Consider the following 22382-nt stretch of genomic DNA (forward strand, 5'->3'; position numbering starts at 1 on the left):
GACGGACTGGCCGGATCACAGCACTGACCAATAAGCCCTGTCGCTTGCAGGCCCACAGCCTCCGGGCAGGAGGAGCCCAGGGGGCTGGAGGAGGAGGGAAATCCACTGCTGGTCGAGCTGGAGCCCAAGGACGTGCGGCAGGAGCGACAGGCTGACCTGTGGTTTGGGAAGGTAAGGGAATGGCCAGAGTCGCTGGATGTCTCCGCCCCTCCCCCCAAACACCCCCTCCTCAGGTCCCCCCTCCACCCACTCTCTGTCCATCCGCTCTCCCTCCCCACCCCCCCCCCCTCCTCTCTGGCCCCCTCCACCCCACCCAGAAGTGTTCCCTCCACCCGCTCTCCCTCCCTCCTCGCCCGCTCTCCCTCGGCGCGCCCCCCTCACCCCCAGCGTGTGTCTCAGCCTGGGCTGCAGTGTGACTCCTCCTCTCTGACCCTCTGTCTCTCCCCCCACCACCCCCCCCACCCACCCCCCCGGCCGCTGTTACAGGAGATCTTCACCGGACTGGACGCTGACGCTGACGAGGCTCTGGAGATTAAACAGACCAAGAAGCTGTACGCCCAGCAGGGCCTGGTGCTCGCAGGTGAGCCTTGGGACACAGCCCGGCACATTGCAGATCCCCAGTGGGCCTGCGATCCGGGTCAGGGAGGGCCCAGTGTCGCACCCACCCCCCACTCGGACTGACTGGGGGCTGGGGGTGGGGACGGTGGGGTGGGTGGTGTGAGATCTCCGTTCTGACCTCTGTGCTATTCCCAATCCCCGGATAGGCACCAGCTGGAGGGCTGTGTTAAATCCTGGGGCGCCCCACTTTCAGAAAGACGTCAAGGTTTTTGGAGGGGGTGGGGGTGGTGGGTGGGTGGGTGGGTGGGTGAGAGGCGATTTGGCCTGAACGGACGATCAGCGGTGAGGGAATTCAGTGCACGCGGGGATGAGACTGGAGCTGGTTCTCCTCCGAGCGGCGAAGGGTAAGGGGTTGGATTGACTCGGGGCGTTCGGAATGGCGGAGGGTCCTCGCTCGCCTCGAATCGGCGTCAGCTGTTTCCGGGAGGCGGGGGCAGGGGAGAGTGGAGAGGGTCGGTAAGCCAGAGGGACGCGGATGGGAGAGAATCTGGGAGAAGAACCAGAGTCGGGCGGGGAGGAGATGAGGAGGGAGGGAGGGGTGTTTTTATTGACGCAGCGAGTGTTTGGCGCTGCCTGAAAGGCGGCGGGGGGGGGGTGTGCGGGGTTGGGGGGGAGCGGGTGGGGGGTGCGCCTGCGCCGCTGGAGCAGTCGCCTCACCCTGCCCTCCAATAACCAACCTGTAGGTGAGGAGGGAAGGTCGGCCGGAGAGAACGAGACCCCCCCCTCGGGGTCGAAGGAGCTGACGAGGGCGAATGAACAGCCGGAAGATTCGGAGGAAGAGAGTTCAAGCGACGAGAGGTGAGCAGCGCAGAGGCAGGCCACTCGGCCCGTCTGCTCCCTGCCGGTGTTTGTGCTCCACACACTCAGCCTCCCATCTCCCACCGCCCCCACCCCCCCCCCCCACCCCCGCCATCAACACACTCTCCCCGCGGGAGCGAGTCCCACCCTCTCCCCGCGGGAGCGAGTCCCGCCCTCTCCCCGCTCTCTGGGTAAAGAGGTTTCTCCTGGATTCCCCGATTGGATTTATTAGTGACCGTCTTGGAGTTCTGGTCTCAGCCACAAGTGGAGACATCTTCTCTATACCGCCCCAACCAAAACCCTTTCATCAACTTAAACACGTCTCTCACACTGCACGGTAACTCCCAGTGTGATACGGAGACAGGAACTGTGCACAGTAATGTAGAGGGGGAGAACACACTGTCAGGGTAATGTAGAGGGAGCTCTACACTATCTAACCCGTGCTGTACCTGCCCTGCGAGAGCTCAATGCTGACACTGGGTATAAAGTGGGGGGACACACTGTCAGGGTAATGTAGAGGGAGCTCTACACTCTATCTAACCCGTGCTGTACCTGCCCTGGGATCACTCGATGCTGACACTGGGTATAAAGTGGGGGAGGGACACACTGTCGGGGTAATGTAGAGGGAGATCTACACTGTATCTAACCCGTGCTGTACCTGCCCTGGGAGCGCTCGATGCTGACACTGGGTATAAAGTGGGGAGGGACACACTGTCAGGGTAATGTAGAGGGAGATCTACACTGTATCTAACCCGTGCTGTACCTGCCCTGGGAGCGCTCGATGCTGACGCTGGGTATAAAGTGGGGGGAGACACACTGCCAGGGTAATGTAGAGGGAGCTCTACACTATCTAACACGTGCTGTACCATTTCCACTCAGCGATATTCAGGAGATGAAGCGAATTGGAAGCAAAGGTCAGACGGAGACGCTGGATGAAAACAACATATTTGAGGTGGTTCACGTAGAGAAGTCAAGTAAGTGAGTTGGGGAGAGTCAAACTAGTAACTTATGGATCACTATTGGTAATTAAATCAAAATCACCGAGCCTGTCACACAGCTTCTGAATCCCTCGATTAGATTCCAGTCTGTAACGCACTCCTGGGTATCTGTTATTCTATATATAAACACACCCCGAACCCCTCGATTAGAATCCAGTCTGTAACGCACTCCTGGGTATCTGTTATTCTATATATAAACACACCCCGAACCCCTCGATTAGAATCCAGTCTGTAACTCACTCTTGGGTATCTGTTATTCTATATATAACCCCCCCCGAACCCCTTGATTAGATTCCAGACTGTAACTCACTCCCGGGTATCTGTTATTCTGTATATAAGCGCCCCCCACCGAACACCTTGATTAGATTCCCGTCTGTAACTCACTCCCGGGTATCTGTTGTTCTATATGTAAACCCCCCCGAACCCCTCGATTAGATTCCAGTCTGTAACTCACTCCCGGGTATCTGTTGTTCTATATATAAACCCCCCCCGAACCCCTCGATTAGATTCCAGTCTGTAACTCACTCCCGGGTATCTGTTGTTCTATATATAAATCACCCCGAACCCCTCGATTAGATTCCAGTCTGTAACTCACTCCCGGGTGTCCATTATATATAAGCCACACGCCCCCTTGAGCGGTAACTCACTCCTGGATCAGAGATGGTCATTCCTGTCGGGGACTGAGTTCACTCAACCATTTTCTCCATGTTCCAGTGAAAAGGGCTCAGGTTCTGGACGCTGAAGGACTTGCGTTAGGAGCCTCCATCGCAGCATCGAAGAAGAGAGCCCGAGACCTCATCGACGACACGTTCAACAGGTAACATTGTGGCCTCTTCTCAGTCTGTGTTCTGCCTTTGTTCCCCACCTTCTCAACTTCCTGTTCAAATCCGGCTCGAGTCCCCACTGCAGCCCCTCCCTATCTCTGTAACCTCCTCCAGTCCATACAACACTCCCTTTCTCTGTAACCTCCGCCAGCCCCTACAACCCTCCCTATCTCTGTAACCTCCTCCAGTCCGTACAACACTCCCTTTCTCTGTAATCTCCTCCAGCGCCTACAACCCTCCCTATCTCTGTAACCTCCTCCAGCCCCTACAACCCTCCCTATCTCTGTAACCTCCTCCAGTCCCTACACACCTCCCTATCTCTGTAACCTCCTCCAGCCCCTACTTCCCTCCCTATCTCTGTAACCTCCTCCAAACCCTACACCCCTCCCTATCTCTGTAACCTCCTCCAGCCCCTACTCCCCTCCCTATCTCTGTAACCCCCTCCAGCCCCTACACCCCTCCCTATCTCTGTAACCTCCTCCAGCCCCTACAACCCTCCCTATCTCTGTAACTTCCTCGGAGGGTCAGTACTGAGGGAGCGCCGCACTGTCGTAGGGTCAGTACTGAGGGAGCGCCGCACTGTCGTAGGGTCAGTACTGAGGGAGCGCCGCACTGTCGTAGGGTCAGTACTGAGGGAGTGCCGCACTGTCGTAGGGTCAGTACTGAGGGAGCGCCGCACTGTGGGAGGGTCAGTACTGAGGGAGCGCCGCACTGTGGGAGGGTCAGTGCTGAGGGAGCGCCGCACTGTGGGAGGGTCAGTGCTGAAGGAGCGCCGCACTGTGGGAGGGTCAGTGCTGAGGGAGCGCCGCACTGTGGGAGGGTCAGCGCTGAGGGAGCGCCGCACTGTCGGAGGGTCAGCGCTGAGGGAGCGCCGCACTGTCGGAGGGTCAGCGCTGAGGGAGCGCCGCACTGTCGGAGGGTCAGCGCTGAGGGAGCGCCGCACTGTCGGAGGGTCAGCGCTGAGGGAGCGCCGCACTGTCGGAGGGTCAGCGCTGAGGGAGCGCCGCACTGTCGGAGGGTCAGCGCTGAGGGAGCGCCGCACTGTCGGAGGATCAGCGCTGAGGGAGCGCCGCACTGTCGGAGGGTCAGCGCTGAGGGAGCGCCGCACTGTCGGAGGGTCAGCGCTGAGGGAGCGCCGCACTGTCGGAGGGTCAGCGCTGAGGGAGCGCCGCACTGTCGGAGGGTCAGCGCTGAGGGAGCGCCGCACTGTCGGAGGGTCAGCGCTGAGGGAGCGCCGCACTGTCGGAGGGTCAGCGCTGAGGGAGCGCCGCACTGTCGGAGGGTCAGCGCTGAGGGAGCGCCGCACTGTCGGAGGGTCAGCGCTGAGGGAGCGCCGCACTGTCGGAGGGTCAGCGCTGAGGGAGCGCCGCACTGTCGGAGGGTCAGCGCTGATGGAGCGCCGCACTGTCGGAGGGTCAGCGCTGAGGGAGCGCCGCGCTGTCGGAGGGTCAGCGCTGAGGGAGCGCCGCACTGTCGGAGGGTCAGCGCTGAGGGAGCGCCGCGCTGTCGGAGGGTCAGCGCTGAGGGAGCGCCGCACTGTCGGAGGGTCAGCGCTGAGGGAGCGCCGCGCTGTCGGAGGGTCAGCACTGAGGGAGCGCCGCACTGTCGGAGGGTCAGTACTGAGGGAGCGCCGCGCTGTCGGAGGGTCAGTACTGAGGGAGCGCCGCGCTGTCGGAGGGTCAGTACTGAGGGAGCGCCGCACTGTCGGAGGGTCAGTACTGAGGGAGCGCCGCGCTGTCGCAGGGTCAGTACTGAGGGAGCGCCGCGCTGTCGCAGGGTCAGTACTGAGGGAGCGCCGCGCTGTCGCAGGGTCAGTACTGAGGGAGCGCCGCGCTGTCGGAGGGTCAGTACTGAGGGAGCGCCGCGCTGTCGGAGGGTCAGTACTGAGGGAGCGCCGCGCTGTCGGAGGGTCAGTACTGAGGGAGCGCCGCGCTTTCGGAGGGTCAGTACTGAGGGAGCGCCGCGCTGTCGGAGGGTCCGTGCCGAGGGAGTGCAAAGCGTGAATTAATCTGGTGTGCCCTGTTCTTGACCATCGCCGCCTCAGATACACGTTCGAGGAGGATCAGGACGAGCTGCCCGCCTGGTTTGTGGAGAATGACCAGAAGTACCGGCGGAGGCCCGTGCCCTTTGACCCCGCCATGGCCGCCGAGTTCCGCCAGCGCTGGAGAGAGATCAACGCTCGGCCCATCAAGAAAATCGCAGAGGCTAAAGCTCGGAAGAAGCGGAGGGTGAGTGGGCCGATCGGGGTGGGGGGAACGGCCGGACTGGGAGGCGGGGGGAGGGGGGGTGAAGGGTCACCTGTGTGTCGGCTTGGGGACCGGTGGGTGGGGGGTGAGAGTGGTGGGGGGGGGGTGGGGGGGGTGCGATTGTCTCAGGGGGTGGGGGTTTCTGTCTAGTGTCTGAGAGAGGGAGCGGGGCTGTCTGTCTAGTGTCTGAGGGAGGGAGAGGGGCTGTCTGTCTAGTCTCTGAGAGAGGGAGCGGGTCTGTCTGTCTAGTGTCTGAGAGGGAGAGGGGCTCTCTGTATAGTGTCTGGGGGGAGGGAGAGGGGCTGTCTGTATAGTGTCTGGGAGGGAGAGGGGCTGTCTGTCTAGTGTCTGGGAGGGAGAGGGGCTGTCTGTCTAGTGTCTGGGGGATGAGGGAGAGGGGCTGTCTGTCTAGTGTCTGGGGGATGAGGGAGAGGGGCTGTCTGTCTAGTGTCTGGGGGGAGGGAGAGGGGCTGTCTGTCTAGTGTCTGGGGGGAGGGAGAGGGGCTGTCTGTATAGTGTCAGAGAGGGAGCGGGGCTGTCTGTCTAGTGTCTGGGGGGAGGGAGAGGGGCTGTCTGTATAGTGTCAGAGAGGGAGCGGGGCTGTCTGTCTAGTGTCTGGGGGGAGGGAGAGGGGCTGTCTGTATAGTGTCTGGGGGGAGGGAGAGGGGCTGTCTGTCTAGTGTCTGGGTGTAGAGGGGCTGTCTGTCTAGTGTCTGGGGGGAGAGGGGCTGTCTGTCTAGTGTCTGGGGGGAGAGGGGCTGTCTGTCTAGTGTCTGGGGGGAGAGGGGCTGTCTGTCTAGTGTCTGGGGGGAGAGGGGCTGTCTGTCTAGTGTCTGGGGGGAGAGGGGCTGTCTGTCTAGTGTCTGGGGGGAGAGGGGCTGTCTGTCTAGTGTCTGGGGGGAGAGGGGCTGTCTGTCTAGTGTCTGGGGGGAGAGGGGCTGTCTGTCTAGTGTCTGGGGGGAGAGGGGCTGTCTGTCTAGTGTCTGGGGGGAGAGGGGCTGTCTGTCTAGTTTCTGGGGGGAGAGGGGCTGTCTGTCTAGTGTCTGGGGGGAGAGGGGCTGTCTGTCTAGTGTCTGGGGGGAGAGGGGCTGTCTGTCTAGTGTCTGGGGGGAGAGGGGCTGTCTGTATAGCGTCTGGGGGGAGAGGGGCTGTCTGTCTAGTGTCTGGGGGGGAGGGAGCGGGGCTGTCTGTATAGTGTCTGGGGGGAGAGGGGCTGTCTGTCTAGTGTCTGGGGGGGAGGGAGTGGGAATGTCTGTATAGTGTCTGGGGGGGAGGGAGTGGGGCTGTCTGTATAGTGTCTGGGGGGAGAGGGGCTGTCTGTATAGTGTCTGGGGGGAGGGAGAGGGGCTGTCTGTATAGTGTCTGGGGGGAGGGAGGGGGGCTGTCTGTATAGTGTCTGGGGGGAGGGAGGGGGGCTGTCTGTATAGTGTCTGGGGGGGAGGGAGTGGGTCTGTCTGTCTAGTGTCTGGGAGGAGGGAGAGGGGCTGTCTGTCTAGTGTCTGGGGGAGGGAGAGGGGCTGTCTGTATAGTGTCTGGGGGGAGGGAGAGGGGCTGTCTGTCTAGTGTCTGGGGGGAGGGAGAGGGGCTGTCTTTCTAGTGTCTGGGGGGAGGGAGAGGGGCTGTCTGCATAGTGTCAGGGGGGAGGGAGAGGGGCTGTCTGTCTAGTGTCTGGGGGAGGGAGAGGGGCTGTCTGTATAGCGTCTGCGGGGAGGGAGAGGTGCTGTCTGTCTAGTGTCTGGGGGGAGGGAGAGGGGCTGTCTGTCTAGTGTCTGGGGGAGGGAGAGGGGCTGTCTGTCTAGTGTCTGGGGGAGGGAGAGGGGCTGTCTGTATAGCGTCTGGGGGGAGGGAGAGGGGCTGTCTGTCTAGTGTCTGGGGGGAGAGGGGCTGTCTGTATAGCGTCTGGGGGGAGAGGGGCTGTCTGTCTAGTGTCTGGGGGGGAGGGAGCGGGGCTGTCTGTATAGTGTCTGGGGGGAGAGGGGCTGTCTGTCTAGTGTCTGGGGGGGAGGGAGTGGGAATGTCTGTATAGTGTCTGGGGGGGAGGGAGTGGGGCTGTCTGTATAGTGTCTGGGGGGAGAGGGGCTGTCTGTATAGTGTCTGGGGGGAGGGAGAGGGGCTGTCTGTATAGTGTCTGGGGGGAGGGAGGGGGGCTGTCTGTATAGTGTCTGGGGGGAGGGAGGGGGGCTGTCTGTATAGTGTCTGGGGGGGAGGGAGTGGGTCTGTCTGTCTAGTGTCTGGGAGGAGGGAGAGGGGCTGTCTGTCTAGTGTCTGGGGGGAGGGAGAGGGGCTGTCTGTATAGTGTCTGGGGGGAGGGAGAGGGGCTGTCTGTCTAGTGTCTGGGGGGAGGGAGAGGGGCTGTCTTTCTAGTGTCTGGGGGGAGGGAGAGGGGCTGTCTGCATAGTGTCAGGGGGGAGGGAGAGGGGCTGTCTGTCTAGTGTCTGGGGGAGGGAGGGGGCTGTCTGTATAGCGTCTGCGGGGAGGGAGAGGTGCTGTCTGTCTAGTGTCTGGGGGGAGGGAGAGGGGCTGTCTGTCTAGTGTCTGGGGGAGGGAGAGGGGCTGTCTGTCTAGTGTCTGGGGGAGGGAGAGGGGCTGTCTGTATAGCGTCTGGGGGGAGGGAGAGGGGCTGTCTGTATAGTGTCTGGGAGGGAGAGGGGCTGTCTGTCTAGTGTCTGGGGGATGAGGGAGAGGGGCTGTCTGTCTAGTGTCTGGGGGGAGGGAGAGGGGCTGTCTGTCTAGTGTCTGGGGGGATGGAGAGGGCCTGTCTGTCTAGTGTCTGGGGGGAGGGAGAGGGCTGTCTGTCTAGTGTCTGGGGGGAGGGAGAGGGGCTGTCTGTATAGTGTCTGGGGGGAGAGGGGCTGTCTGTCTAGTGTATGGGGGGAGGGAGAGGGGCTGTCTGTCTAGTGTCTGGGGGATGAGGGAGAGGGGCTGTCTGTCTAGTGTCTGGGGGGAGGGAGAGGGGCTGTCTGTCTAGTGTCTGGGGGGAGGGAGAGGGCTGTCTGTCTAGTGTCTGGGGGGAGGGAGAGGGGCTGTCTGTATAGTGTCTGGGGGGAGAGGGGCTGTCTGTCTAGTGTATGGGGGGAGGGAGAGGGGCTGTCTGTCTAGTGTCTGAGAGTGGGAGAGGGGCTGTCTGTCTAGTGTCTGGGGTATGAGGGAGAGGGGCTGGTCTGTATAGTGTCTGGGGGGAGAGGGGCTGTCTGTCTAGTGTATGGGGGGAGGGAGAGGGGCTGTCTGTCTAGTGTCTGAGAGTGGGAGAGGGGCTGTCTGTCTAGTGTCTGGGGTATGAGGGAGAGGGGCTGGTCTGTATAGTGTCTGGGGGGAGAGGGGCTGTCTGTCTAGTGTCTGGGGGGAGAGGGGCTGTCTGTCTAGTGTCTGGGGGGAGAGGGGCTGTCTGTCTAGTGTCTGGGGGGGAGAGGGTCTGTCTGTATAGTGTCTGGGGGGGAGAGGGGCTGTCTGTCTAGTGTCTGAGAGAGGGAGCGGGGCTGTCTGTCTGTCTGGAGGATGAGGGAGAGGGGCTGTCTGTATAGTGTCTGAGAGAGGGAGCGGGGCTGTCTGTCTAGTGTCTGAGAGAGGGAGCGGGGCTGTCTGTCTAGTGTCTGGGGGATGAGGGAGATGGGCTGTCTGTCTAGTGTCTGGGGGATGAGGGAGAGGGGCTGTCTGTCTAGTGTCTGGGGGGGAGAGGGGCTGTCTGTATAGTGTCTGGGGGGGAGAGGGGCTGTCTGTATAGTGTCTGAGAGGGAGAGGGGCTGTGTGTATAGTGTCTGGGGGGAGGGAGACGGGCTGTCTGTCTAGTGTCTGGGGGGAGAGGGGCTGTCTGTCTAGTGTCTGGGGGGGAGAGGGGCTGTCTGTCTAGTGTCTGGGGGGAGAGGGGCTGTCTGTCTAGTGTCTGGGGGGAGAGGGGCTGTCTGTCTAGTGTCTGGGGGGAGAGGGGCTGTCTGTATAGCGTCTGGGGGGAGAGGGGCTGTCTGTCTAGTGTCTGGGGGGGAGGGAGCGGGGCTGTCTGTATAGTGTCTGGGGGGAGAGGGGCTGTCTGTCTAGTGTCTGGGCGGGAGGGAGTGGGAATGTCTGTATAGTGTCTGGGGGGGAGGGAGTGGGGCTGTCTGTATAGTGTCTGGGGGGAGAGGGGCTGTCTGTATAGTGTCTGGGGGGAGGGAGAGGGGCTGTCTGTATAGTGTCTGGGGGGAGGGAGGGGGGCTGTCTGTATAGTGTCTGGGGGGAGGGAGGGGGGCTGTCTGTATAGTGTCTGGGGGGGAGGGAGTGGGTCTGTCTGTCTAGTGTCTGGGAGGAGGGAGAGGGGCTGTCTGTCTAGTGTCTGGGGGGAGGGAGAGGGGCTGTCTGTATAGTGTCTGGGGGGAGGGAGAGGGGCTGTCTGTCTAGTGTCTGGGGGGAGGGAGAGGGGCTGTCTTTCTAGTGTCTGGGGGGAGGGAGAGGGGCTGTCTGCATAGTGTCAGGGGGGAGGGAGAGGGGCTGTCTGTCTAGTGTCTGGGGGAGGGAGAGGGGCTGTCTGTATAGCGTCTGCGGGGAGGGAGAGGTGCTGTCTGTCTAGTGTCTGGGGGGAGGGAGAGGGGCTGTCTGTCTAGTGTCTGGGGGAGGGAGAGGGGCTGTCTGTCTAGTGTCTGGGGGAGGGAGAGGGGCTGTCTGTATAGCGTCTGGGGGGAGGGAGAGGGGCTGTCTGTCTAGTGTCTGGGGGGAGAGGGGCTGTCTGTATAGCGTCTGGGGGGAGAGGGGCTGTCTGTCTAGTGTCTGGGGGGGAGGGAGCGGGGCTGTCTGTATAGTGTCTGGGGGGAGAGGGGCTGTCTGTCTAGTGTCTGGGGGGGAGGGAGTGGGAATGTCTGTATAGTGTCTGGGGGGGAGGGAGTGGGGCTGTCTGTATAGTGTCTGGGGGGAGAGGGGCTGTCTGTATAGTGTCTGGGGGGAGGGAGAGGGGCTGTCTGTATAGTGTCTGGGGGGAGGGAGGGGGGCTGTCTGTATAGTGTCTGGGGGGAGGGAGGGGGGCTGTCTGTATAGTGTCTGGGGGGGAGGGAGTGGGTCTGTCTGTCTAGTGTCTGGGGGGAGGGAGAGGGGCTGTCTGTATAGTGTCTGGGGGGAGGGAGAGGGGCTGTCTGTCTAGTGTCTGGGGGGAGGGAGAGGGGCTGTCTTTCTAGTGTCTGGGGGGAGGGAGAGGGGCTGTCTGCATAGTGTCAGGGGGGAGGGAGAGGGGCTGTCTGTCTAGTGTCTGGGGGAGGGAGAGGGGCTGTCTGTATAGCGTCTGCGGGGAGGGAGAGGTGCTGTCTGTCTAGTGTCTGGGGGGAGGGAGAGGGGCTGTCTGTCTAGTGTCTGGGGGAGGGAGAGGGGCTGTCTGTCTAGTGTCTGGGGGAGGGAGAGGGGCTGTCTGTATAGCGTCTGGGGGGAGGGAGAGGGGCTGTCTGTATAGTGTCTGGGAGGGAGAGGGGCTGTCTGTCTAGTGTCTGGGGGATGAGGGAGAGGGGCTGTCTGTCTAGTGTCTGGGGGGAGGGAGAGGGGCTGTCTGTCTAGTGTCTGGGGGGAGGGAGAGGGCCTGTCTGTCTAGTGTCTGGGGGGAGGGAGAGGGCTGTCTGTCTAGTGTCTGGGGGGAGGGAGAGGGGCTGTCTGTATAGTGTCTGGGGGGAGAGGGGCTGTCTGTCTAGTGTATGGGGGGAGGGAGAGGGGCTGTCTGTCTAGTGTCTGGGGGATGAGGGAGAGGGGCTGTCTGTCTAGTGTCTGGGGGGAGGGAGAGGGGCTGTCTGTCTAGTGTCTGGGGGGAGGGAGAGGGCTGTCTGTCTAGTGTCTGGGGGGAGGGAGAGGGGCTGTCTGTATAGTGTCTGGGGGGAGAGGGGCTGTCTGTCTAGTGTATGGGGGGAGGGAGAGGGGCTGTCTGTCTAGTGTCTGAGAGTGGGAGAGGGGCTGTCTGTCTAGTGTCTGGGGTATGAGGGAGAGGGGCTGGTCTGTATAGTGTCTGGGGGGAGAGGGGCTGTCTGTCTAGTGTATGGGGGGAGGGAGAGGGGCTGTCTGTCTAGTGTCTGAGAGTGGGAGAGGGGCTGTCTGTCTAGTGTCTGGGGTATGAGGGAGAGGGGCTGGTCTGTATAGTGTCTGGGGGGAGAGGGGCTGTCTGTCTAGTGTATGGGGGGAGGGAGAGGGGCTGTCTGTCTAGTGTCTGAGAGTGGGAGAGGGGCTGTCTGTCTAGTGTCTGGGGTATGAGGGAGAGGGGCTGGTCTGTATAGTGTCTGGGGGGAGAGGGGCTGTCTGTCTAGTGTCTGGGGGGAGAGGGGCTGTCTGTCTAGTGTCTGGGGGGGAGAGGGGCTGTCTGTATAGTGTCTGGGGGGGAGAGGGGCTGTCTGTCTAGTGTCTGAGAGAGGGAGCGGGGCTGTCTGTCTGTGGAGGATGAGGGAGAGGGGCTGTCTGTATAGTGTCTGAGAGAGGGAGCGGGGCTGTCTGTCTAGTGTCTGAGAGAGGGAGCGGGGCTGTCTGTCTAGTGTCTGGGGATGAGGGAGATGGGCTGTCTGTCTAGTGTCTGGGGGATGAGGGAGAGGGGCTGTCTGTCTAGTGTCTGGGGGGGAGAGGGGCTGTCTGTATAGTGTCTGGGGGGGAGAGGGGCTGTCTGTATAGTGTCTGAGAGGGAGAGGGGCTGTGTGTATAGTGTCTCGGGGGAGGGAGACGGGCTGTCTGTGTAGTGTCTGAGAGAGGGAGCGGGGCTGTCTGTATAGTGTCTGGGGGGGAGAGGGGCTGTCTGTCTAGTGTCTGGGGGGAGAGGGGCTGTCTGTCTAGTGTCTGAGTGGGAGAGGGGCTGTCTGTATAGTGTCTGAGTGGGAGAGGGTCTGTCTGTCTAGTGTCTGAGAGGGAGAGGGGCTGTCTGTCTAGTGTCTGAGAGGGAGAGGGGCTGTCTGTATAGTGTCTGAGAGAGGGAGCGGGGCTGTCTGTCTAGTGTCTGGGGGGGAGAGGGGCTGTCTGTCTAGTGTCTGAGAGAGGGAGAGGGGCTGTCTGTCTAGTGTCTGAGAGGGAGAGGGGCTGTCTGTCTAGTGTCTGAGAGGGAGAGGGGCTGTCTGTCTAGTGTCTGAGAGGGAGACGGGCTGTCTGTCTAGTGTCTGAGAGGGAGAGGGGCTGCCTGTCTAGTGTCTGAGAGAGGGAGCGGGGCTGCCTGTCTAGTGTCTGAGAGGGAGCGGGGCTGTCTGTCTAGTGTCTGAGAGAGGGAGCAGGGCTGTCTGTCTAGTGTCTGAGAGGGAGCGGGGCTGTCTGTCTAGTGTCTGAGAGAGGGAGCGGGGCTGTCTGTCTAGTGTCTGAGAGAGGGAGAGGGGCTGTCTGTCTAGTGTCTGAGAGAGGGAGAGGGGCTGTCTGTCTAGTTTCTGAGAGAGGGAGAGGGGCTGTCTGTATAGTGTCTGGGGGGAGGGAGAGGGGCTGTCTGTCTAGTGTCTGAGAGAGGGAGAGGGGCTGTCTGTATAGTGTCTGGGGGGAGGGAGAGGGGCTGTCTGTCTAGTGTCTGAGAGAGGGAGAGGGGCTGTCTGTATAGTGTCTGGGGGGAGGGAGAGGGGCTGTCTGTCTAGTGTCTGAGAGAGGGAGAGGGGCTGTCTGTCTAGTGTCTGAGAGAGGGAGAGGGGCTGTCTGTCTAGTGTCTGAGAGAGGGAGAGGGGCTGTCTTTCTAGTGTCTGGGGGGAGGGAGAGGGGCTGTCTGCATAGTGTCAGGGGGGAGGGAGAGGGGCTGTCTGTCTAGTGTCTGGGGGAGGGAGAGGGGCTGTCTGTATAGTGTCTGAGAGAGGGAGAGGGGCTGTCTGTATAGTGTCTGAGAGAGGGAGAGGGGCTGTCTGTCTAGTGTCTGGGGGGAGAGGGGCTGTCTGTCTAGTGTCTGGGGGGGAGAGGGGCTGTCTGTATAGTGTCTGGGGGGGAGAGGGGCTGTCTGTCTAGTGTCTGAGAGAGGGAGCGGGGCTGTCTGTCTGTCTGGAGGATGAGGGAGAGGGGCTGTCTGTATAGTGTCTGAGAGAGGGAGCGGGGCTGTCTGTCTAGTGTCTGAGAGAGGGAGCGGGGCTGTCTGTCTAGTGTCTGGGGGATGAGGGAGATGGGCTGTCTGTCTAGTGTCTGGGGGATGAGGGAGAGGGGCTGTCTGTCTAGTGTCTGGGGGGGAGAGGGGCTGTCTGTATAGTGTCTGGAGGGGAGAGGGGCTGTCTGTATAGTGTCTGAGAGGGAGAGGGGCTGTGTGTATAGTGTCTGGGGGGAGGGAGGCGGGCTGTCTGTGTAGTGTCAGAGAGGGAGCGGGGCTGTCTGTCTAGTGTCTGGGGGGGAGAGGGGCTGTCTGTCTAGTGTCTGGGGGGAGAGGGGCTGTCTGTCTAGTGTCTGAGAGGGAGAGGGGCTGTCTGTATAGTGTCTGAGTGGGAGAGGGGCTGTCTGTCTAGTGTCTGAGAGGGAGAGGGGCTGTCTGTCTAGTGTCTGAGAGAGGGAGAGGGGCTGTCTGTCTAGTGTCTGGGGGGGAGAGGGGCTGTCTGTCTAGTGTCTGAGAGAGGGAGAGGGGCTGTCTGTCTAGTGTCTGAGAGGGAGAGGGGCTGTCTGTCTAGTGTCTGAGAGGGAGAGGGGCTGTCTGTCTAGTGTCTGAGAGGGAGCAGGGCTGTCTGTCTAGTGTCTGAGAGAGGGAGCGGGGCTGTCTGTCTAGTGTCTGAGAGGGAGCGGGGCTGTCTGTCTAGTGTCTGAGAGAGGGAGAGGGGCTGTCTGTCTAGTGTCTGAGAGAGGGAGAGGGGCTGTCTGTCTAGTGTCTGAGAGAGGGAGAGTGGCTGTCTGTATAGTGTCTGAGAGAGGGAGCGGGGCTGTCTGTATGGTGTCTGGGGGGAGGGAGAGGGGCTGTCTGTCTAGAGTCTGAGAGAGGGAGAGGGGCTGTCTGTCTAGTGTCTGAGAGAGGGAGAGGGGCTGTCTGTCTAGTGTCTGAGAGAGGGAGAGGGGCTGTCTGTCTAGTGTCTGTGGGGAGGGAGAGGGGCTGTCTGTCTAGTGTCTGAGAGAGGGAGAGGGGCTGTCTGTCCAGTGTCTGAGAGAGGGAGTGGGGCTGTCTGTCTAGTGTCTGAGAGAGGGAGAGGGGCTGTCTGTATAGTGTCTGAGAGAGGGAGAGGGGCTGTCTGTCTAGTGTCTGAGAGAGGGAGAGGGGCTGTCTGTATAGTGTCTGGGGGTGAGAGAGTGGGGCTGTCTGTCTAGTGTCTGAGAGAGGGAGAGGGGCTGTCTGTCTAGTGTCTGAGAGAGGGAGAGGGGCTGTCTGTATAGTGTCTGGGGGGATGGAGAGGGGCTGTCTGTCTAGTGTCTGAGAGAGGGAGAGGGGCTGTCTGTCTAGTCTCTGAGAGAGGGAGAGGGGCTGTCTGTCTAGTGTCTGTGGGGAGGGAGAGGGGCTGTCTGTCTAGTGTCTGAGAGAGGGAGAAGGGCTGTCTGTCCAGTGTCTGAGAGAGGGAGTGGGGCTGTCTGTATAGTGTCTGAGAGAGGGAGAGGGGCTGTCTGTCTAGTGTCTGAGAGAGGGAGAGGGGCTGTCTGTATAGTGTCTGGGGGGAGGGAGAGGGGCTGTCTGTCTAGTGTCTGGGGGGAGAGGGGCTGTCTGTATAGTGATAAAAACAAAAAAACTGCGGATGCTGGAAATCCAAAACAAAAACAGAATTACCTGGAAAAACTCAGCAGGTCTGGCAGCATCGGCGGAGAAGAAAAGAGTTGACGTTTCGAGTCCTCATGACCCTTCGACCAAGTTCTGTCGAAGGGTCATGAGGACTCGAAACGTCAACTCTTTTCTTCTCCGCCGATGCTGCCAGACCTGCTGAGTTTTTCCAGGTAATTCTGTTTTTGTTCTGTCTGTATAGTGTCTGGGGGGGAGGGAGTGGGGCTGTCTGTATAGTGTCTGGGGGGAGGGAGAGGGGCTGTCTGTCTAGTGTCTGGGGGGAGGGAGAGGGGCTGTCTTTATAGTGTCTGGGGGGAGAGGGGCTGTCTGTATAGTGTCTGGGGGGAGGGAGAGTGGCTGTCTGTATGGTGTCTGGGGGGAGGGAGAGGGGCTGTCTTTATAGTGTCTGGGGGGAGAGGGGCTGTCTGTCTAGTGTCTGAGAGAGGGAGAGGGGCTGTCTGTCTAGTGTCTGAGAGAGGGAGAGGGGCTGTCTGTATAGTGTCTGGGGGGATGGAGAGGGGCTGTCTGTCTAGTGTCTGAGAGAGGGAGAGGGGCTGTCTGTCTAGTGTCTGAGAGAGGGAGAGGGGCTGTCTGTCTAGTGTCTGTGGGGAGGGAGAGGGGCTGTCTGTCTAGTGTCTGAGAGAGGGAGAGGGGCTGTCTGTATAGTGTCTGAGAGAGGGAGTGGGGCTGTCTGTATAGTGTCTGAGAGAGGGAGAGGGGCTGTCTGTCTAGTGTCTGAGAGAGGGAGAGGGGCTGTCTGTATAGTGTCTGGGGGGGAGAGAGTGGGGCTGTCTGTCTAGTGTCTGAGAGAGGGAGAGGGGCTGTCTGTCTAGTGTCTGAGAGAGGGAGAGGGGCTGTCTGTATAGTGTCTGGGGGGAGGGAGAGGGGCTGTCTGTATAGTGTCTGGGGGGAGGGAGAGGGGCTGTCTGTCTAGTGTCTGGGGGGAGAGGGGCTGTCTGTATAGTGTCTGGGGGGAGGGAGAGGGGCTGTCTGTCTAGTGTCTGGGGGGAGAGGGGCTGTCTGTATAGTGTCTGGGGGGAGGGAGAGGGGCTGTCTGTATAGTGTCTGGGGGGAGAGGGGCTGTCTGTCTAGTGTATGGGGGGAGGGAGAGGGGCTGTCTGTCTAGTGTCTGAGAGTGGGAGAGGGGCTGTCTGTCTAGTGTCTGGGGTATGAGGGAGAGGGGCTGGTCTGTATAGTGTCTGGGGGGAGAGGGGCTGTCTGTCTAGTGTATCGGGGAGGGAGAGGGGCTGTCTGTCTAGTGTCTGAGAGTGGGAGAGGGGCTGTCTGTCTAGTGTCTGGGGTATGAGGGAGAGGGGCTGGTCTGTATAGTGTCTGGGGGGAGAGGGGCTGTCTGTCTAGTGTCTGGGGGGGAGAGGGGCTGTCTGTCTAGTGTCTGGGGGGAGAGGGGCTGTCTGTCTAGTGTCTGGGGGGAGAGGGGCTGTCTGTCTAGTGTCTGGGGGGGAGAGGGGCTGTCTGTATAGTGTCTGGGGGGGAGAGGGGCTGTCTGTCTAGTGTCTGAGAGAGGGAGCGGGGCTGTCTGTCTGTCTGGAGGATGAGGGAGAGGGGCTGTCTGTATAGTGTCTGAGAGAGGGAGCGGGGCTGTCTGTCTAGTGTCTGAGAGAGGGAGCGGGGCTGTCTGTCTAGTGTCTGGGGGATGAGGGAGATGGGCTGTCTGTCTAGTGTCTGGGGGATGAGGGAGAGGGGCTGTCTGTCTAGTGTCTGGGGGGGAGAGGGGCTGTCTGTATAGTGTCTGGGGGGGAGAGGGGCTGTCTGTATAGTGTCTGAGAGGGAGAGGGGCTGTGTGTATAGTGTCTGGGGGGAGGGAGACGGGCTGTCTGTGTAGTGTCTGAGAGAGGGAGCGGGGCTGTCTGTATAGTGTCTGGGGGGGAGAGGGGCTGTCTGTCTAGTGTCTGGGGGGAGAGGGGCTGTCTGTCTAGTGTCTGAGAGGGAGAGGGGCTGTCTGTATAGTGTCTGAGTGGGAGAGGGGCTGTCTGTCTAGTGTCTGAGAGGGAGAGGGGCTGTCTGTCTAGTGTCTGAGAGGGAGAGGGGCTGTCTGTATAGTGTCTGAGAGAGGGAGAGGGGCTGTCTGTCTAGTGTCTGGGGGGGAGAGGGGCTGTCTGTCTAGTGTCTGAGAGAGGGAGAGGGGCTGTCTGTCTAGTGTCTGAGAGGGAGAGGGGCTGTCTGTCTAGTGTCTGAGAGGGAGACGGGCTGTCTGTCTAGTGTCTGAGAGGGAGAGGGGCTGCCTGTCTAGTGTCTGAGAGAGGGAGCGGGGCTGCCTGTCTAGTGTCTGAGAGGGAGCGGGGCTGTCTGTCTAGTGTCTGAGAGAGGGAGCAGGGCTGTCTGTCTAGTGTCTGAGAGGGAGCGGGGCTGTCTAGTGTCTGAGAGAGGGAGCGGGGCTGTCTGTCTAGTGTCTGAGAGAGGGAGAGGGGCTGTCTGTCTAGTGTCTGAGAGAGGGAGAGGGGCTGTCTGTCTAGTGTCTGAGAGAGGGAGAGTGGCTGTCTGTATAGTGTCTGAGAGAGGGAGCGGGGCTGTCTGTATAGTGTCTGGGGGGAGGGAGAGGGGCTGTCTGTCTAGTGTCTGAGAGAGGGAGAGGGGCTGTCTTTCTAGTGTCTGGGGGGAGGGAGAGGGGCTGTCTGCATAGTGTCAGGGGGGAGGGAGAGGGGCTGTCTGTCTATTGTCTGGGGGAGGGAGAGGGGCTGTCTGTATAGTGTCTGAGAGAGGGAGAGGGGCTGTCTGTATAGTGTCTGAGAGAGGGAGAGGGGCTGTCTGTCTAGTGTCTGGGGGGAGGGAGAGGGGCTGTCTGTCTAGTGTCTGGGGGAGGGAGAGGGGCTGTCTGTCTAGTGTCTGGGGGAGGGAGAGGGGCTGTCTGTATAGCGTCTGGGGGGAGGGAGAGGGGCTGTCTGTATAGTGTCTGGGAGGGAGAGGGGCTGTCTGTCTAGTGTCTGGGGGATGAGGGAGAGGGGCTGTCTGTCTAGTGTCTGGGGGGAGGGAGAGGGGCTGTCTGTCTAGTGTCTGGGGGGAGGGAGAGGGCCTGTCTGTCTTGTGTCTGGGGGGAGGGAGAGGGCTGTCTGTCTAGTGTCTGGGGGGAGGGAGAGGGGCTGTCTGTATAGTGTCTGGGGGGAGAGGGGCTGTCTGTCTAGTGTATGGGGGGAGGGAGAGGGGCTGTCTGTCTAGTGTCTGGGGGATGAGGGAGAGGGGCTGTCTGTCTAGTGTCTGGGGGGAGGGAGAGGGCTGTCTGTCTAGTGTCTGGGGGGAGGGAGAGGGGCTGTCTGTATAGTGTCTGGGGGGAGAGGGGCTGTCTGTCTAGTGTATGGGGGGAGGGAGAGGGGCTGTCTGTCTAGTGTCTGAGAGTGGGAGAGGGGCTGTCTGTCTAGTGTCTGGGGTATGAGGGAGAGGGGCTGGTCTGTATAGTGTCTGGGGGGAGAGGGGCTGTCTGTCTAGTGTATGGGGGGAGGGAGAGGGGCTGTCTGTCTAGTGTCTGAGAGTGGGAGAGGGGCTGTCTGTCTAGTGTCTGGGGTATGAGGGAGAGGGGCTGGTCTGTATAGTGTCTGGGGGGAGAGGGGCTGTCTGTCTAGTGTCTGGGGGGAGAGGGGCTGTCTGTCTAGTGTCTGGGGGGGGAGAGGGGCTGTCTGTATAGTGTCTGGGGGGGAGAGGGGCTGTCTGTCTAGTGTCTGAGAGAGGGAGCGGGGCTGTCTGTCTGTCTGGAGGATGAGGGAGAGGGGCTGTCTGTATAGTGTCTGAGAGAGGGAGCGGGGCTGTCTGTCTAGTGTCTGAGAGAGGGAGCGGGGCTGTCTGTCTAGTGTCTGGGGGATGAGGGAGATGGGCTGTCTGTCTAGTGTCTGGGGCATGAGGGAGAGGGGCTGTCTGTCTAGTGTCTGGGGGGGAGAGGGGCTGTCTGTATAGTGTCTGGGGGGGAGAGGGGCTGTCTGTATAGTGTCTGAGAGGGAGAGGGGCTGTCTGTATAGTGTCTGAGAGGGAGAGGGGCTGTGTGTATAGTGTCTGAGTGGGAGAGGGGCTGTCTGTCTAGTGTCTGAGAGGGAGAGGGGCTGTCTGTCTAGTGTCTGAGAGGGAGAGGGGCTGTCTGTATAGTGTCTGAGAGAGGGAGAGGGGCTGTCTGTCTAGTGTCTGGGGGGGAGAGGGGCTGTCTGTCTAGTGTCTGAGAGAGGGAGAGGGGCTGTCTGTCTAGTGTCTGAGAGGGAGAGGGGCTGTCTGTCTAGTGTCTGAGAGGGAGAGGGGCTGTCTGTCTAGTGTCTGAGAGGGAGCGGGGCTGTCTGTCTAGTGTCTGAGAGAGGGAGAGGGGCTGTCTGTCTAGTGTCTGAGAGAGGGAGAGTGGCTGTCTGTATAGTGTCTGAGAGAGGGAGCGGGGCTGTCTGTATAGTGTCTGGGGGGAGGGAGAGGGGCTGTCTGTCTAGTGTCTGAGAGAGGGAGAGGGGCTGTCTGTATAGTGTCTGGGGGGAGGGAGAGGGGCTGTCTGTCTAGTGTCTGAGAGAGGGAGAGGGGCTGTCTGTCTAGTGTCTGAGAGAGGGAGAGGGGCTGTCTGTCTAGTGTCTGTGGGGAGGGAGAGGGGCTGTCTGTCTAGTGTCTGAGAGAGGGAGAGGGGCTGTCTGTCCAGTGTCTGAGAGAGGGAGTGGGGCTGTCTGTCTAGTGTCTGAGAGAGGGAGAGGGGCTGTCTGTATAGTGTCTGAGAGAGGGAGAGGGGCTGTCTGTCTAGTGTCTGAGAGAGGGAGAGGGGCTGTCTGTATAGTGTCTGGGGGTGAGAGAGTGGGGCTGTCTGTCTAGTGTCTGAGAGAGGGAGAGGGGCTGTCTGTCTAGTGTCTGAGAGAGGGAGAGGGGCTGTCTGTATAGTGTCTGGGGGGATGGAGAGGGGCTGTCTGTCTAGTGTCTGAGAGAGGGAGAGGGGCTGTCTGTCTAGTGTCTGAGAGAGGGAGAGGGGCTGTCTGTCTAGTGTCTGTGGGGAGGGAGAGGGGCTGTCTGTCTAGTGTCTGAGAGAGGGAGAGGGGCTGTCTGTCCAGTGTCTGAGAGAGGGAGTGGGGCTGTCTGTATAGTGTCTGAGAGAGGGAGAGGGGCTGTCTGTCTAGTGTCTGAGAGAGGGAGAGTGGCTGTCTGTATAGTGTCTGGGGGGGAGAGAGTGGGGCTGTCTGTCTAGTGTCTGAGAGAGGGAGAGGGGCTGTCTGTCTAGTGTCTGAGAGAGGGAGAGGGGCTGTCTGTATAGTGTCTGGGGGGAGGGAGCGGGGCTGTCTGTCTAGTGTCTGGGGGGAGAGGGGCTGTCTGTATAGTGATAAAAACAAAAAAACTGCGGATGCTGGAAATCCAAAACAAAAACAGAATTACCTGGAAAAACTCAGCAGGTCTGGCAGCATCGGCGGAGAAGAAAAGAGTTGACGTTTCGAGTCCTCATGACCCTTCGACCAAGTTCTGTCGAAGGGTCATGAGGACTCGAAACGTCAACTCTTTTCTTCTCCGCCGATGCTGCCAGACCTGCTGAGTTTTTCCAGGTAATTCTGTTTTTGTTCTGTCTGTATAGTGTCTGGGGGGGAGGGAGTGGGGCTGTCTGTATAGTGTCTGGGGGGAGGGAGAGGGGCTGTCTGTCTAGTGTCTGGGGGGAGGGAGAGGGGCTGTCTTTATAGTGTCTGGGGGGAGAGGGGCTGTCTGTATAGTGTCTGGGGGGAGGGAGAGTGGCTGTCTGGTGTCTGGGGGGAGGGAGAGGGGCTGTCTTTATAGTGTCTGGGGGGAGAGGGGCTGTCTGTCTAGTGTCTGAGAGAGGGAGAGGGGCTGTCTGTCTAGTGTCTGAGAGAGGGAGAGGGGCTGTCTGTCTAGTGTCTGGGGGGAGGGAGAGGGGCTGTCTTTATAGTGTCTGGGGGGAGAGGGGCTGTCTGTATAGTGTCTGGGGGGAGGGAGAGTGGCTGTCTGTATGGTGTCTGGGGGGAGGGAGAGGGGCTGTCTTTATAGTGTCTGGGGGGAGAGGGGCTGTCTGTCTAGTGTCTGAGAGAGGGAGAGGGGCTGTCTGTCTAGTGTCTGAGAGAGGGAGAGGGGCTGTCTGTATAGTGTCTGGGGGGATGGAGAGGGGCTGTCTGTCTAGTGTCTGAGAGAGGGAGAGGGGCTGTCTGTCTAGTGTCAGAGAGGGAGAGGGGCTGTCTGTCTAGTGTCTGTGGGGAGGGAGAGGGGCTGTCTGTCTAGTGTCTGAGAGAGGGAGAGGGGCTGTCTGTATAGTGTCTGAGAGAGGGAGTGGGGCTGTCTGTATAGTGTCTGAGAGAGGGAGAGGGGCTGTCTGTCTAGTGTCTGAGAGAGGGAGAGGGGCTGTCTGTATAGTGTCTGGGGGGGAGAGAGTGGGGCTGTCTGTCTAGTGTCTGAGAGAGGGAGAGGGGCTGTCTGTCTAGTGTCTGAGAGAGGGAGAGGGGCTGTCTGTATAGTGTCTGGGGGGAGGGAGAGGGGCTGTCTGTATGGTGTCTGGGGGGAGGGAGAGGGGCTGTCTTTATAGTGTCTGGGGGGAGAGGGGCTGTCTGTATAGTGTCTGGGGGGAGGGAGAGGGGCTGTCTGTATAGTGTCTGGGGGGAGGGAGAGGGGCTGTCTTTATAGTGTCTGGTGGTAGAGGGGCTGTCTGTATAGTGTCTGGGGGTAGAGGGGCTGTCTGTATAGTGTCTGGGGGTAGAGGGGCTGTCTGTATAGTGTCTGGGGGTAGAGGGGCTGTCTGTATAGTGTCTGGGGCGAGAGGGGCTGTCTGTATAGTGTCTGGGGCGAGAGGGGCTGTCTGTCTAGTGTCTGGGGGGAGAGGGGCTGTCTGTCTAGTGTCTGGGGGGAGAGGGGCTGTCTGTCTAGTGTCTGGGGGGAGAGGGGCTGTCTGTCTAGTGTCTGGGGGGAGAGGGGCTGTCTGTCTAATGTCTGGGGGGGAGGGTGGGGGGCTGTCTGTATAGTGTCTGGGGGGGAGGGAGAGGGGCTGTGTGTATAGTGTCTGGGGGGAGAGGGGCTGTCTGTCTAGTGTCTGGGGGGGAGGGAGTGGGGCTGTCTGTCTAGTGTCTGGGGGGGAGGGAGTGGGGCTGTCTGTATAGTGTCTGGGGGGGAGGGAGTGGGGCTGTCTGTATAGTGTCTGGGGGGAGGGAGAGGGGCTGTCTGTATAGTGTCTGGGGGGAGGGGGCTGTCTGTATAGTGTCTGGGGGGAGAGGGGCTGTCTGTATAGTGTCTGGGGGGAGAGGGGCTGTCTGTATAGTGTCTGGGGGGAGAGGGGCTGTCTGTATAGTGTCTGGGGGGAGAGGGGCCGTCTTTATAGTGTCTGGGGGGAGAGGGGCTGTCTGTATAGTGTCTG

The 22382-nt window shown here is 60.5% G+C and overlaps 1 protein-coding gene across 1 annotated transcript in view; it reads left to right on the forward strand.

Moving 5' to 3' along the window:
- Positions 1-22382, forward strand: part of ftsj3 (FtsJ RNA 2'-O-methyltransferase 3) — a gene marked incomplete at its 5' end in the record, with an annotated part of 59641 nt that overhangs the window by 31511 nt on the left and 5748 nt on the right. The window contains 6 exons of the mRNA XM_041173874.1: positions 51-171; positions 487-580; positions 1302-1416; positions 2296-2390; positions 3129-3231; positions 5283-5466. Of these exons, the coding sequence (XP_041029808.1) occupies positions 51-171; positions 487-580; positions 1302-1416; positions 2296-2390; positions 3129-3231; positions 5283-5466 (712 nt within the window). The remainder of the gene's footprint in view (positions 1-50; positions 172-486; positions 581-1301; positions 1417-2295; positions 2391-3128; positions 3232-5282; positions 5467-22382) is intronic.

Source organism: Carcharodon carcharias, chromosome 24 (genome assembly GCF_017639515.1).
Source record: "Carcharodon carcharias isolate sCarCar2 chromosome 24, sCarCar2.pri, whole genome shotgun sequence".
NCBI classification, from domain to species: domain Eukaryota; kingdom Metazoa; phylum Chordata; class Chondrichthyes; order Lamniformes; family Lamnidae; genus Carcharodon; species Carcharodon carcharias.